General features: G+C 39.4%; 1 protein-coding gene across 2 annotated transcripts in view; it reads left to right on the forward strand.

Moving 5' to 3' along the window:
- PTPRG (protein tyrosine phosphatase receptor type G) overlaps nucleotides 1-16575 on the forward strand; it is a 513282-nt gene that overhangs the window by 328467 nt on the left and 168240 nt on the right. For both annotated transcript variants that reach the window (XM_077278905.1, XM_077278907.1), the window contains exon 6: nucleotides 2563-2629. In XM_077278905.1, the coding sequence (XP_077135020.1) occupies nucleotides 2563-2629 (67 nt within the window). The remainder of the gene's footprint in view (nucleotides 1-2562; nucleotides 2630-16575) is intronic.

Here is a 16575-nt window from a genome sequence, read left to right on the forward strand (position 1 = left end):
GCGGGCACATGTCAACTGTTCAAAACAACTGACATGTCTTGACTTTGATGCGGGCTCACCGCCGGAACCCACATCAAAGCGGGGGTTCTGCCCTCGGACGTACTATCCCGTCCGAGGGTAGAAAGGGGTTAACTTTGGAAAGATAAAGAGAAAAGGATGGGATTTTTGTAAAGCTGAATAAGAACACAAATTCTTTATTTGCTCATCAATTGTTGTTTTTGCCAATTTGCATATTTCAGACTGAATAGTGTTTGATAAGGTGAAATGATGGTGCGCTTGTCCGGCTACCACTCTATTCGGATTGGCTTCTGCAGAGACCCGTTCTTGGGATCAGTGGGTCTTCCAGTCATGGGACTACTTGGCAGATAGGGGATGAATTCTAAAGATTGGAATAAACCTTTAAGGTTTTATGGCTTGGGCCAGAGTTCTTCCTCTGCTTTAAATTTCCTCTGGGATGCTGGTCATATTTCTAAAAAGAGCTGTGAAATATATGTCATGACCATATAAAAAGGCATAGTAAATAGTGGTGAGTGAGTGTACTCGTTGGTCGGGTTTTCCCGAGCACGCTCGGATGACCTCCGAGTATTTGTTAGTGTTTAGTTTTCATCACAGCAGTTGAATGATTTACAGCTACTACCCTGCCTGAGTACATGTGGGGGTTGCCTGGTTGCTAGGAAATCCTCACATGTAATCAAGCTGGCTAATAGCTGTAAATCATTCAGCTGAGGAGATGAAAACTTAATCTCCGAGCAGTCATAAATACTCAGAGACCACTCGAGCGTGCGCGGGAAAACTCGAGCAATGAGTACACTCGCTCATCACTAATAGTATATAATATATATAAAATGAGAATTTTTAAAATATATAGAGAACAATCCTACGTAAGCAATGCATCAACAACTCTAAAGACCCTTTTGTAATAGACCCGACTCCATGAATATATGAAAAACACTTCTAAACTCTATCAGTGAGAATTCAGTATTTTGTTACTGAACTAACCCAAAATATCCAAGATGTTCTTATACATAATATATAGAATAATACATAACCCATACAAACTGAAATTCTGCACTTTTTCCCAAAATTAATACATTATTGAGGAAGCCGAGGCTGCATTGTGAAGTCCAAGAGTGGCAAACACAGAACATCTTTTATAATGAGGGTCTAAAAAAACCTCCGGTCACGATTCACATAATGGTAGACATCATAGCTGTGCTCACAACGGTGTTTTTATGGAAAAACTGTTCTAAATCAACCAAGACTGGAGTTCATGAGCGGTAAGATTTCCAACAGTTCTGCAAGGTTCACAATGAGTTTCCCGAGTGGCTAAAGTAGTTTTCAAACACTTTAAGTCAGAATATTAGACTCTATAACATCCAACTCTGTTTTTGACCATATCGACAAAGCCATCTCCTCCCATGACCTCGGGCTTGTTCAGATCTTAACATCATCTTTTTTTAATACTTTGGGGTTTTTAAAATATATATTTTCCCCTCTATATTCTGTGCCTTGTCCCATATTTTGGTCAAGAAGACCAGATGGTTCTTTAAAAAAAAAAAATCTGCTAAATCTGTATTTCCCAAAATTCTCGTATAGGAAACTTTTTACAATAAAGATATTAAGATGAAAATTTTCATGTTCATGAATAAAATTATACGATTTGAAGGACTTGTATTGGGATCTGAAGTTTTTTTTCCATAAGTGAAAATTTTGATTGGAGATGGTTTAGAGGGGAATGGTTTTATGCCTGGACATTTAGCGTTGCATTGTCAGGTATTGGGAGCGGTGGTCTTCAACGTGAGGCTTTCCAGATGTTGCAAAGCTAAGACTGTCGAGATGTGTTGAAAATAGTAATTTGTCAACACCATAGCTTAGTAAGTTACTGTCCCACGGGACAAGTAGCCTATATGGAGTGTATCATTAAATTTACCTTTCTTGAAGTTGGTCTCCATCATATAATCTCCGTTACTTATCGCACTAAATACTGTACTCCTTTCCCTTGGTTGATGGCAGCCAAGTCGAGATTTAAACCTTGCGCTGGTGCAGAGTTGTCAAGAGTTAACTCATTGAGATTGGCCGTTTTTGCCCCATTGCCAAAAATCGATTCATTCTTTTATCACTGCCCCATTCCTACTGGCTAACAAAAACTGTAACCTGAAGAACAATTGCTAATATATCCACAGTTTCACACAGGTCCGTAAATGGGATTGAGCATTTTTATGAACACTCATTCGCTGGTATAAAAGGTTTATGCTTATACCAGTACACATGAAAAATAGGTTTGGCCCACTGTACCAAAACAAAATAAAACTAAGAAAAGTATTCTAAATATGAGCAAAATCTGAACTTGCCAGCTGTCAACCTTAAAATATGGTCTAAAAAAATAAGAGATTAGATAACCTGGACCATAAAGAAACATTTTCGATATGTGGGTCAAATTATGTGTTTTTTTGCCAAACCAGAAGCAACGCGTTTCTATATGAGAAACAAATATACGACAATCACAAAGTTATAACTTTGTCCTTTTTTAAATATTTTCTTTCCTTTTTCCTTTTCTTTTAGGCCACACAGAAAAACAATCCAGCTCTGGATCCTATTATTCATGGACTGAAGGGCGTTGTCCATCATGGTAAGTGGTTCTATATTATCATGTTATTAATGTTCTTTTTCTCGGAGATGTATAGTTGCATCATATATTTATATGCATGAAAATGCTAATGTTTCTACATTGTATGACATTGCTTTCAAAAAGTATAATATGCCTAGGCTAGGTGGCTTTCAAAAAACATTCATCAAAGAGAGAGGAAAAAGCTTTTGTCTTAAAATTTAAACATTTTTTTGAGATCCATTTTAAAATACATATGAAATATATATTTTTAACTAACAACAAAATGTAATAGAATAAAACTATGGAGACACGTAGTGCAAAATGGAAAGGGCCTGACCAATATGGAAAGGTGCCAGTTTTATTTTATTACATTTTGTTTTTCTTTAAAAATATATATTTCATATGTATTTTAAAATGGATCTCAATAAAATGTTTAAATTTTAAGGCAATTGCTTTTTTCCTCTCTTTGATGAAATTGTTTGAAATTGGTTAAATGGTTTAATAAGGAGTACTGGAGATGGTGCCGTTTGTCTTGTGAGGGTGCCGGTTGTCTTGTGAGGGTGCCGGTTGTCTTGTGAGGGTGCCGGTTGTCTTGTGAGGGTGCCGGTTATCTTGTGAGGGTGCCGGTTGTCTTGTGAGGGTGCCGGTTGTCTTGTGAGGGTGCCGGTTGTCTTGTGAGGGTGCCGGTTGTCTTGTGAGGGTGCCGGTTGTCTTGTGAGGGTGCCGGTTGTCTTGTGAGGGTGCCGGTTGTCTTGTGAGGGTGCCGTTCGTCTAGCGGGAGGGGTGCCCTTCGCCTAATGGGAGGGGGGCCCGGTCGTCTCGAAGAAAACTCAATGTAAAAAAAAAAAAATCTAGAAAAGATTTTCTAATAATAATTGCTGAGGTTACAATATTTGTAGGTTAGCATTGCTGCATTTCTATAGCTGTTCTACAGCTTAATCCTACATGTCCAACATTTTTGGCATGGGTAGCCCTCCATGGCTTAGGATGACTGTCTTCATGGTGAAACGCCCCTTATGAACAAAGAATGAACAATCGTAGTTCACTTTGCTACATTGCATGAGACCAGAGTCTGAGTTACTGATAATAGTGACACATTTATCTTATGCGTTTTCTTTTAAGTGATAAGGAACATGTTCTCCATCTTTTGCTGTTTTTGTTTTCCAGTTTTTGCTTTCGTTATATTTCTATGAACTGCGCTCACGCTTTTTTTGTTGTTGTTCAACTCCGCTATAAAAGAAAGTAATTTTGAGTCATTAATTCATGTTTGCTTGTTGGTGTTCGGTAAATGACAAGCATTTTTATGTTTGTAATTGTCAGTGAATCGTGTCGCTTCTCAATTACCTCAAACTTTAAAAAAAAAAAGCCATGCATACAAACAAATTCCTAACAGTTTAGTTGATAACATTGTACAGCTGGATTATAATATGAAAAGATTGGATAAATGAAAAAATGTAAATCATTTTTGACGCAATTGTATGTAATTGGTTTTCAAGCTGAAGCTGACTTATCACCTGATCTTACATTATAAACTGCCTCAATTATTAAACAAAACTGTAGACCGGATGAGTCTGTTGTACTTGTAAACAGTGTGTATATATTATATACTGTCCCATCTCAACCAGACCTACAGCCAAGCATTAGGCCATACTGCCCCAGGTGGTTAGGGGGTGCAATGACGTTAAGCCGCATCAGAATTTTGCCCGTTTTTGACCTTTGCTGTAAGCCCCCTTCTCACTGTTTACAAGTTTTTCTACCCCTCTAAATATTTCCTTTGCGGAGTGGTGCCCATTGCCTTTATCCGTTGTCGTAAATTGCGACTTGTGCCCTGTACGGATCGATGCCGCCTTACTGCTGAAAGGATAAGTTCGTATATGAAGACTCCACTAGTGAAAGTGTCGTTTAAGCCATTTCCCTGGCGCATTTAATATTCTGAAAGTAGAAACTACTAAATTGTAGAAAACACGTAGACCTCCATAAAGACTTTGTATCCAGCAATGTTTCATCCCTTCTACGATGACCCGCCGCTCGTATATAAGCGCTGCATAGGCACAACGGCCATTATTTGATTAGCAAAGTTCAAGCCCATATTTTACCTGAAAATGGATTTGTGCTAACAGTAAGCAATTTGTTTCTTTTCAGTCACGGCTCCGGGATACATAAGTTATAAATCATTACAAGTTCCTATACATCATCCATATTAGCACCGCGGCACAGAGGGCTGATGTTTCCATCCTGCTATTTATCTTGTATATGTTCTGAAAATTCTCCTCTTAGAATATTCTGTTCCTCCATAAATTATTTGTCTTGGTGTTGTGGTGATAATCATAAATCAAAGCTGTCCATTTGTGGAAATCATTTTAAGTTTGCAGAACATTATTTGACGAGATTTCTATCTCTCGGCTTAAAATAAGCAGTTTGTTAGGAGCGGCCGGACGAGTATCCGGAACGCTGCTGTTGGATACATTTATTTGTTTCAAGGTTAATAAGAAATAATTTGATACTTTTTATTAATAAATGTTAAAAGAACACCCCAAGCACAAAGGATATCACATTATTCCCAATGAGGGGGGTTGGACAATCAATCAAGGTCAATGGTTCTTTCTAGGGGTACTGGTTCTACTTGCAGAAATCCAGTTGGTGTAGGGAAACTTACATGCAAGGTTTCCATGAATAGTATGCAACCCTGAGGGTCAATGTCTGACAATTTTGTGTCTCGAAATATGCCAGAGATAAGATTTCAATTGGAGCTATGCACCTCTCCTTCAGACCCTAACTTGGTGAATCAATTTTTCCTAGTGTTTGAGGACTGTTAGTGGTCTTTTCTTTTGTGACCGTTGAGTATTTCCATTTTTTAATTGTTGCATAGATTTGTTGCACTATTGGCCACACAACCAAAATAGGTCGAGCTGTTGGTGTACTTGGAATGAAGACCAGAAGGGTCAATCTGCCTTACGTAATGCTACCCCACTCCATAATCCTAAGAGTAGGACCAGTGTAGATGTTCCCTCATGAAGGCTTCTTCATGGTGTTGCCATTGTTGTCACCAGACCAATGTTCTGAACTGCTTGCTTCAGAGGTCTTTCTTTTCACCCATTGAGGTTATGTTCTGCTCCATGTGTTCCTTTCAGAGAGGAGACGTGACCTCATAAAGATGCCTTCATGTGAGAATCTCACACCAGTTCCTAGTTCTGGGATTATGATGTGAGGTGGCATAAGGTACAGTAGCCGGACCACTCCATACCAGGTGCACGATCAACGCTGCATTACATTGATTTAGTGGTGGAACAAGTCATACAGCCTTTTCTGCAAAGTGTCCCAGGAGACCTTTTTCAACACAACACTTTACTTTTTTTGCTTGCTACTGTGAGCATCCTGCGTAGTCTAAATGTGCTACAATGGCCTGCACAGTCTCCTGACTTGTCTCCCTTGGAGCTCATCTGGGATGTCATTGGTTGGTTATTGTAGAGGGTGCTGCCAGTAGCTGATCTTGATGATTTTGCAAAGCGCTCTAACTTGTGCAACATTTCTCAGACAAACATTAATAATATAACATGCCAAGGTCTGTAAGTGCGGGGATTTCTGCATGTGGTGCTCATACTAGATACTGAATAAATCGAGAAGTTTAAAAAAAATATATATATTTCCATTTTTTCCAATATTTTCATATCATTAACTTGTGGATCTATACTGTGATTTCCAAAATTCCATGACCTTGGAGTAGTGCATGTCTGTTCTCAATTAGAGCCTGGATAAGCAAGAAGATACTAAACCTCTGGACTTTTGTGCTGTTTTTGGAAAAAGCCAGCCATGTTGTTTTTGTTTGTTTATTTTTTTATTATCCTGTATCTCTGCACATTTTCATCATCTACCTGTTGAAGACAGTGCATGGTCTTGCCTGAACTTTCCAGCCCTTGTTTCGTCTTCCAAACCTAATGAGTCTGAAGCCAGAAACCAAATATAAGTTGAGGAGTGGACTACATTGATTTTTTTATGCACAGTTAATGATTTACTAGAAAGCTCTGGAGTCGGGCCGAGACATTCATGTTACACATCAACTTATAGCACCTATGCATTAATTTTACATATAATCTGTGTATTGCAAAGTAGAGCTTGGCAGCTGTGAAAATCTCTTGTATTAGTGTTGTTTTGTTTTTTCCCAGCCGTATTCATGAAATTTCAAATTGGTTTAATTTGGGATGCAAAAGGCTCTGTTAGCATTTTTTTTTATAAATAAAATTAGCCAAAAGCAGTTTTCTGATCCGATCTGAATAAGCCCTCTGATGCCTTTACACCGAAAGCATTAGATTAATGATAGGTAAAATAATTCAATGGCAACAACCGGAATAGTGCAGGAAAGTTACAATGGAAATATTTCTATGGCGTATGTAGGTTTTTGGGGAGGTTTGCAAAAATCCTCTCTGTAAGCGATGGACCCCAGATATATACATTTATGTATACATTTGCAATTAAGGAACAAGGATCCTAAAAATGAATGATAAAGTAAAAAAACAAACACTTGGCCACAGGTTCTCACAGGGAATCCATTTGTAATGAGCTCTACAATTATTACTTCAAGGTTGCTCATGGGCTGGACTTATTAATAAGGGTTGCTCATGGGCTGGACTTATTAATAAGGGTTGCTCATGGGCTGGACTTATTAATAGGAGTTGCTCATGGGCTGGACTTATTAATAAGGGTTGCTCATGGGCTGGACTTATTAATAGGAGTTGCTCATGGGCTGGACGTATTAATAAGGGTTGCCCATGGGCTGGACTTATTAATAGGGGTGAGCTTAGTGTCTTGTGGCTTCTATTACAAACTGATCAGTAGGGGAGGTCTCCTACTGCTTTTGTGGTCATACACAATAGAAAAAGTTCAGTTTTGGTGGGATCAGGTGACTGTGTATGAGATTCCCCTGACTCTTTCCCCCCCCCCCCCCCATTGGTTTATCAGTCATAATGATATTTGACATGTTTGATACAGTACATTTCTCTTATGAGGTCTGGCATTGGCTTTTACCAATCTTCTTGGCAGAGCATGAATGTTTTTGGTAAGTTTTGAGTGAAAGCTCTCCAGCTCTCCATTGATCAATCGTCTTGTGTATGGCCAGTTTTGTAGCCAAACATGGGATTCTTAAGAAAAAATCTGTCTGTTCTTCAGGGACACAGTTCGATGATGTCTTGTATCTGTATCTCATAGACTAAGGTTCATTTAAAGGCCCCTAATCTGTTCCAAGATATATTGTGCCAGTAACTCTTTTCAAAGGAGGCAGAAGTTAAAACTTATGGTGTTTGTTCAGTAGAATGGTTGTCTCTAGTCTCGTGAATGAAAATCTGAAGCTGGGTGACACTTCTGGATTAAAACAAATAACATTTAGGATTATTTGTCCTACTTTCGAAGGCTACGTTCACATTTGCGTTGTGCGATGTTGCGTCTGAGACAACGCAAACAAAAACGCAACAAAATGCACGCAAAAACGCTGCGTTTTGCGACGCATGCGTCCTTTTTTGCCGAAATTTGGACGCAAAAAAAATGCAACATGCTGCGTTTTCTGCGCCCAACGCTTGCGGCCAAAAAAACGCATGCGTCGCAAAACGCAGCACAACGCATGTCCATGCGCCCCCATGTTAAATATAGGGGTGCATGATGCATGCGGCGACGCAGCGGCGCCCGACGCTGCGTCGCACAACGCTAATGTGAACGTAGCCTAAGTCATTTAATGTTGCAGCTGTGATCGGCAGTAGGAAGTGGAAAAATAGGTGTAGAAATCTTTCTGGAGAATTTTTCTGTTTCAATAATATGCCCCGGGCATAAAATAGAGAAATCGCTGCTGAACTCATAATATATTCACATGCTCTGAATGTGAGTATATATGATTTTTTTAAGGAATTTTCAGTTAGGATTTATCTTCATGAAATAATTTTTAAGATGGCATTCCAAAATGTCTCTGATGTACTGGATGGGAACATATCGACGTAATGAACCCCAACCGCTTTCCATTTTGATGTAATAATTTTCAGAGACCTATTTATTACAAAGTATCCCTGTTTATGCAACGATTTGGCAGCATCCACGAGACCTTGTCCAAACACTTACAGTTTAGTTTGTAGTGCCATGGAAAGATTAAAGAGGTAATTCAGTGAAATTTTGGCAGGCAGTTTGGAATTCGATTGACTGTAAGAGTCCCAGAGGAGTCGACAGAATCATCCCTCAACTTTCCGCAGAGCAACAAAGAGTTGACAACATTTCCTGTCTTCATCCAACTTATCCGTTTTTTTCAGTCTAAAATAAGCACAGCGGAGTCCTATTTCGCAATTTTCTAAAATTGACTCTAATGTTAGAGACTTTGAGAACGTAGAACATTTTCCCAATGCATTTAATCAGGTTTCTATGCCTTGCTGGAGACCATATTGACCAACGTTATACTAATTCCTATGAGGGTACTTGAGCGTAAAAAAAGGCAAATCTAAAATTGGATTTATGAAAGTCTTATTGGCAAAAACTAAAAATTCCCATTTTGTCATTTGAGTCTATAGAACTCTATTTGCTCTTGTTTTATTTGCCTGCGCTGCGCCTTGATCATTTTAAAGGAAATATCCCAAACACTTGTGACCATATGAATCATTTATTACATGTGAGGTCACACATACAGAACATCACTGGGAAGAAGGAGGCATCAAAATATGGTACAGGGGCAATTCATGTAGAAATTGGACAGCACCAGGTTGCAAAGTATTTTCATAGGTTTCCAAAATTTGCATTAGCATTTTGTTACTGAAAAAGTTACTGCCATTAGGAAGTATAGATGCGAAGGAAAGTGGTGGGTTCTTGGTCTACACAATGTTCTGGTTGATAGAACAAAGAAAATAAGCTCCAAATAAAAGCCAAGACTCAATGTTTCCCAGGAAAACATTACCCAGAACATCACACGGATTGACTTTTTCCTATAGTGCAGCATGGTGCCATCTGTTCTCTCAAGTAAGAGATGCAGTTGAACTCTACCATCCACATGGTATAAAAGAAAAATGTGTTTCATCAAACCAGGCCACCACCTTATATTGTGCTGTAGTTCCTGAGGAAGCAACTTGCGAAACGCACATTGGGGTGCATGGCAGAGGAGCAGGAACTCACCATTCAACATGATCACTTGTCTGGATCAATAGTTTTGATTAATTTTTACAGGTTTTCTAACTATTAGTGATGAGCGAGTGTCCTTGTTGCTCGGGTTTTCCCGGGCACGCTCTGGTGACCTCTGAGTATTTGTTAGTGTTCGGAGATTTAGTTTTCATCACGGCAGCTGAATGATTTACAGCTACTAGCCAGGCTGAGTACATGTGGGGGTTGCCTGGTTGCTAGGTAATCCCCACATGTAATCAAGCTGGCTAATAGCTGTAAATCATGCTGCTGAGGCTATGAAAACTTAATCTCCGAGCATCTCCAGTCATAAACACTCGGAGACCACCCGAGCATGCTCGGTAAAACCCGAGCAACAAATACACTCGCTCATCACTACTAACTATATAAGGGAATTGTGGTATTAGACCTATTTAGGAATTGTATGACCCCTTCGGCTTTGCACTTGCACTTTATTTCGACTCATATTCATACATTATATATGTATACCTATAATCCTAGATCACAACTATAATTTATGAATATTCTTATTTAGTTCCCAGATGTGTGTTTATGTAGTGTATTATGTTTAATATTATTGCACTATTTTTCCTGGTATGGCCATTTTGTCAATTTGATTGATTTTATTCTTTATTTTTTCATCCTTGCGTCACATCTTCTTTTTAGGATTTGTTTTTTTGGTGACTTTTTGCTCCTTTTGCCTTTTTCCATTTTGTACTTTTGTTATATGTTTTTACTTTTTTTTGTATCAATAAATTAACATAATTATCTAATTGGTATTAATATTTCTTATTGGGGTATTTTTGTGCTATCCCACTTTCTATTGTGCTGTGGTCCGGTTTTGATGCTCATTTTGCCCATTGTAGATTCTTTCAATTATGTAAGTGATACTTAGGAATTGTAACTTTTTTTTTAGCTTAATGGCATCGTAAACCCCAATCTGCAATGCTCTGAATCCTGACTTTTTATCACTCATTTTTTTATTAGTCAATGATACAGTATTCTTTCTGTGACATTGGACCAGATGGCCAACATTTGTCCCTAACGTACAGCCCTCGAGTATTGGGTACCTTTGATCAAGACATCAACTTCAAAAACTAACTGGTCACTTGGAGTCTACTACAGCCCTTCCTTCAACTGGGGCAATCATAGCATTTTTTACTTTTAATTACACTTCTAAACAGTGATTCCGATAATGAATTTGCTATTGTTTAATATTGTAGATGGCACCACTGACTTGTAGAATATAAAGCATCCGCTTCTCCAACTTTATGATTTAATTCCATCTCCTTTTTATTTCTCTGATCTATTTTCTCCTTAGTCATATATATTTGTGTAGTTTCCAAGGGAGCGAGTTTGGTTTCCATCACCTTGGGATGACCCGCAGTACAGCGGAGATCAAAGCAGTTACTACAAATAGTTTAGACTAGAAGAGTGAAGTTCTGCTTTTGTGTTTGGGCAATTGATATAGAAATGAAAAAAAAAAAGAAGAGGATCAAGACATAAGACTGGAGGGTTTGGATGTATGGGGAGCTCGCCTTTGTGCTCCTCCAATCTATTTGTGGGGAAAGTTAAAACGTTCTCTTCTCGGTACTTGCTGCACTACATCGGGGAATGGATAGGACTCAGACAAGAGTAGATTATTAAAGTAAACACATATTGTATTGCAAGATGTAACCGAAGAGCGTGAAGATGGCAATGAGTGAGCTGGCGGGACTCCTTGACTTCACATTCTGCCTTGGTTATAATTCACCAGACTGGAGCACAATGCGGTGATCTTCCTTGAAGTGTTGTATTGGATTCTTTAGAATTTCGCATTATGTGCTTTCATGTAGATAGAATATACATTGTAGCGACAGAGGCAGCTATTGCAGAAGCGAGCCGCCGGCTATTACCGGGGACGGGTTCCTAGGGAGCAGTGTTGCTGTTAGCGGTGGCGGATTGTGTCCCACACACTTTGCTTAACTCTTCTTACTATATAATAATGAATGAATGGAAGATGTTCTCCTGCGTTGAAGATTAGAGGGGACATGATTTTAATCCTTTTGAAACGAGCGATGAATGAAGATATCCCACACGATTGCCCTTCGCGTCATTGACTTTGGTCAACAAAAAGAGAAGATTATTGAAGTGGCCCACCTGACTTGTGCTCCAAAGTACAACATTTTCATTTATTGGGTTTCTTGGCAGCAATGTATATATACTGGAAAAAAAAAATAAACGCTCCCATTTTTCATGAGCTGAACTCAAAGATCTAAGACTTATTCTTTGTACACTAAACACCTATTTCTCTCAAATGTGTCTAAATCTGTGGTGGTGAGCTCTTCTCCTTTGCCAAGATAATCGATCCACCTCACCATATCAAGATATAATTGGACAGCATGATTATTGCACTAGTGCCCTAGGGTGGCCATTATAAAATTTGCCGTTTGGTCAAGATCCGTGGGGGGGGTCAGAAAACCACCATTTGCCTCACGCAGTGCAACACATCTCAGTCTCATAGAGTTGATCAGGTTGTTGATTGAGGCCCATAGAGTATTACTCCACTCCTCTTCAGTGGCTGTGGAAAGTTCTTGCAGGGCCAACATACTCACCAGACATTGAGCCTGTTTGGGATACTCTGCATCAGCGTTTACGACATCAGGTCCAAGTTCAAGCCAATATATCCATCAGCTTAACGCAGCCATTGAAGAGGAGAGGACCAACACTCCACAGGTCACAATCAACGACCTGGCCACCCTTAGGAACCTGTGCAATAATATTGTGTCTGATCAACATGTAGATATGCCGCACCTGTGAGGTGGACAGATTACCTCGGCAAAGGAGAAGATCTCGCCAACACAGATTTGCACAAATTTGTCAACAATATTTGTGAGAAAAAGACCTTTTGTGACCAGAAAAAAAAGTCTTAGATCTTTAAGTTCATCTTATGAAAAATGGTAGCAAGCAAAAAAGTGTTGCGTTTTATAATTTTGTTCAGTATTTAGTACCCTTAAGTTATTGGGTAAATGTAGGGTATATGTTATATTACCCTATAGTATACTTTGTAGGTGGAGAATCACTTTGTCCACCGGCCTTGGTCGCCCATTATAGAGATGGGATGATGGCTCTTGGTGGCTATGTTTCATCACTTATGGCTACAGGTGTAACATTAATATCTTGGACTGCGATGTATAATCTGTAGCCCCCACCTAGAGAGCACTGGGCAGAATACTGATGTTGTCTTATATGGCTGAGGGTCCCCTGCTCTCCTATTGGTATGCCATTGCCTCAAGGGAAAGTATAACTTATTCATTGCATTAGATGCTAAAAATGTCACCTTATTGTCTAATATTTTATTTTTTGGTATGTTTTTCTATATTTTGATTAAGGGGTCTTCCCATCTCCAAGATACTATTCAAATATGTAGTAGTTGTAATAAAAATAATATTAGCATATATCTCCAATTAGAAATGTAGTATAGTTCTTCTGATTCGTTATGTCTCTTTCCTCATGTGCAGGCATTGCAGGACCTTAGGTATCCATGGTTACAACCAGTAGCAACTAGCTGTCACTATATCAGTGCCTGCACATGAGGAAAGAGACATAGCTAATCAGAAGAATTATACTACATTTCTAATTGGAGGTATTTGCTAATATTATTACACCTACTATATATTGGAATAGGATCTTGGACAGGAGGCAGTCATTTTGCTTACAGCACTAATTGCATTCAGCAGTATGATGTATAGCAGTCACTTGGACTATAGGAAAGGGTGAACATGAGATGCTTATAGACATCTGTGGGACAGTGTTCTGGTCATGATATAGGTCATTGGTCAGGGTGAAAACTGACTTATTTAATACTTTTCTTTTTAATACATATTGACATGGAAGGAAAACAATCACCAAAAATTGGTTTAAAAATATATTTTAATAGAAGAACGAATACAGATTTTTTGTTTTTTTTTGTTTAAATGAAGTTTTCTGATTTTCAGGAAGCCTTGCACATACGCTCGTCAGCTTTTTAAATAGTCAAGTTCTTAAAGGGAACCTGTCAGCAGGATTGTGCTCCGTAGTCTACAGACAGTGTCAGGTCGGCGCCGTTGTACTGATAAGTGATAGCTTTGTTGATGAAATCCGTCCTGTGGTTCTTGTTTAATCTTTATTTTCAGTTTTGAGTTAATGATATGCCCGTGCTCTGAGGTGGTGATGTGAGGGGTCTTCACGTGGTGCTCTTCTTAGGTATTCATAATGCAGCCTGCTGACAGGTCACTGATCCCTCACTGACCTGCCCCTTAGTTTACATAATGAATATCTGTATATACTTAAGAAAAACCTTTTTTATCATTGTAATCAGTATAATGGCGCTGCCCTGACACTGTCTGTAGGTTACTGAGCACAATCCTGCTGGCAGGTTCCCTTTAAAATGTCATTCCAAGCAGCTCCTAATTGTTGTGCTTGGTGCAGCACATGATGCAGGAAAACAAACAAAAGAAAAATGTGTCCTGCGCTGCCCCCTAGGGGCCCGTATGTGGGAAGCTGCGCTGAACGGCTCTGCCATGCTCCGGTTGCACCAAGCATCTCTTTTCCATTTTTGAACAAAGAGCGATTTGTGGCAAAAGCAGCAACGAATTTGGACACAAAAGGTAAAATTGTTATTACGGCTGCGTCGCCTACATGCTGCTGTGCTTGGTTTGAGCAGTCATTTTCTGCTGACTGACTCCCTCTAACCTTGTATCCATCACTCATCCATGTGTAGTGCAGCGTTTGATTCAGGACAACACTCATATAAATCCCTGCACTTTTTATCACTCGTTTTGCATATTCACTTCAGTCTCTATTTGTGTTTCCTCTTGGAGAATTAAACAAGTGATAAAGTGAAGTTGTGAAAACTTTGGTATCAACTTCGCTCTTCTTGAACTGTCATAACAATTAGCATTTTTCTTAATTCATTATCATGTTAAAACTTACCTACTTGGGACCAAAAGTTTTTGTGGACCCCTTTTAGCTGAGCCCGCCTCCCGAATACCACGGACACCCTAACTATTGCTGCTGAAGTTTCCATTTTCAACGGAGTGGGAAAGACGCAATAGGAGAAGTCCATAAAAAAAAAAAAATGTTGACATGTATATATGTGTGTATACAGTTGTGTGAAAGTGTTGGCCCCGTCCTGATCTCCTATTCTTGTCGCACGTAAAAGTTTCAGGTCGCCAAACAAATGTAAATATTGACAAAGATAACACAAGTAAACCCAAAATGCAGTGTTGAAATGAAGGTCTTTATTAAGGGAGAAAGAAATCCAAACCTACAGGGCCCTGCGTGAAATAATGATTTCCCCCTAAAACTAATAACTGGTTGGGCCACACTTGGCATCCACAACTGCAATCAAGCGTTTGCGATAACTGGCGATCAGCCTTTTTCAACGCTCTTGAGGAATTTTGGCCCACTCATCCTTGCAGAATTTTTATAATTCAGCCATTTTGGAGGGTTTCCGAGCATTAACCACCTTTTTAAGGTCATGCCACAGCATCTCAATCAGATTAATGTCGGGACTTTGACTAGGCCATTCCAAAGTCTTAATTTTGTTTTTCTTAAGCCTTTCAGAGGTGGACTTGCTGGAGTGTTTTGGCTCATTGTCCTGCTGCATAACCCAAGTGCTCTTCAGCTTGACGCCATGAACAGATGGCCAGACATTCCCCTTCAAGATTTTCTGGTAGACAGCAGAATTCATGGTTCCATTTACCACAGCAAGTCTTTCCAGGTCCTGAAGCAGCAAAACAGCCCCAGACTATCACAATAACACCACCATATTTTACTGTTGGTATAATGTTCCTTTTCTGAAATGCTATGTTACTTCTACACCAGATGTAATGGGACATACACCTTCCAAAAAGTTCAACTTTTGTCTTGTCAGTCCACAGAGTATTCTCCCCAAAAGTCTTGAGGATCATCAAGATGTTTTCTGGCATAATGGAGATGATCCTTTATGTTCCAGGATCTCTATGTAGGCCATTTATGCCCCAGTCTTTTTCTTATGGTGGAGTCATGAACACTAACCTTAAATGAGGCCAATGAGGCCTACAGTTCTTTGGATGTTGTCGTGGGGTCTTTTGTGACCTCTTGCATGAGTTGTCGTTGCATTCTTGGGGTAATTTCGGTCAGTCTGCCACTCCTGGGAAGATTCACCACACTTCCATGTTTTTGTCATTTTTGGATAATAGCTCTTAGGCTATGTGCACATGTTACGGATTTGCCTCTGGAATTTTTTGTGCGGATTCTGCATCTCTTGGCAGGAAACGCAGGTGCGGATTTGATGCGTTTTTTTATGCGGATTTACTGAGGATTTTGTGCACAAATAAATGAAATGCTCCTTCTTTTGATCCTCAGTGTTTCCGTGCGGAATTTTCCGCACCATTAGCACAGCAATTTTTTTTTCCATTGATTTACATTGTACTGTAAATCAGCTGCGGATCTGCAGCGTTTCTGCACGAAAAAAAAACGCTGCAGATCCGCAGGAAATCCACAATGTGCGCACAGAGCCTTACTGTGGTTTGCCAGAGTCCCAAAGCTTTAAATATGGCTTTAGAACCTTTTCCAGACTACTAGACCTCAATTACTTTGTCATTTTCTCCAGAATTTCTTTGGATAGTATGATGTCTAGCTTTTGAGTGGCTTTTGGTCTACTTCACTTTGTCTTCCAGGTCCTATTTAAGTGATTTCTTGCTTGAGAACAGGTGTGAAAGTAATCAGGCCTGGGTGTGGCTAGGGAATTTGAACTTGGCTTCCCAAAGATGTGATAAACCAGTTATTGTATGTTTTAAGGGGAGGGGGCAATCACATTTTCACAC

This window comes from Ranitomeya variabilis, chromosome 8 (assembly GCF_051348905.1).
Source record: "Ranitomeya variabilis isolate aRanVar5 chromosome 8, aRanVar5.hap1, whole genome shotgun sequence".
NCBI classification, from domain to species: domain Eukaryota; kingdom Metazoa; phylum Chordata; class Amphibia; order Anura; family Dendrobatidae; genus Ranitomeya; species Ranitomeya variabilis.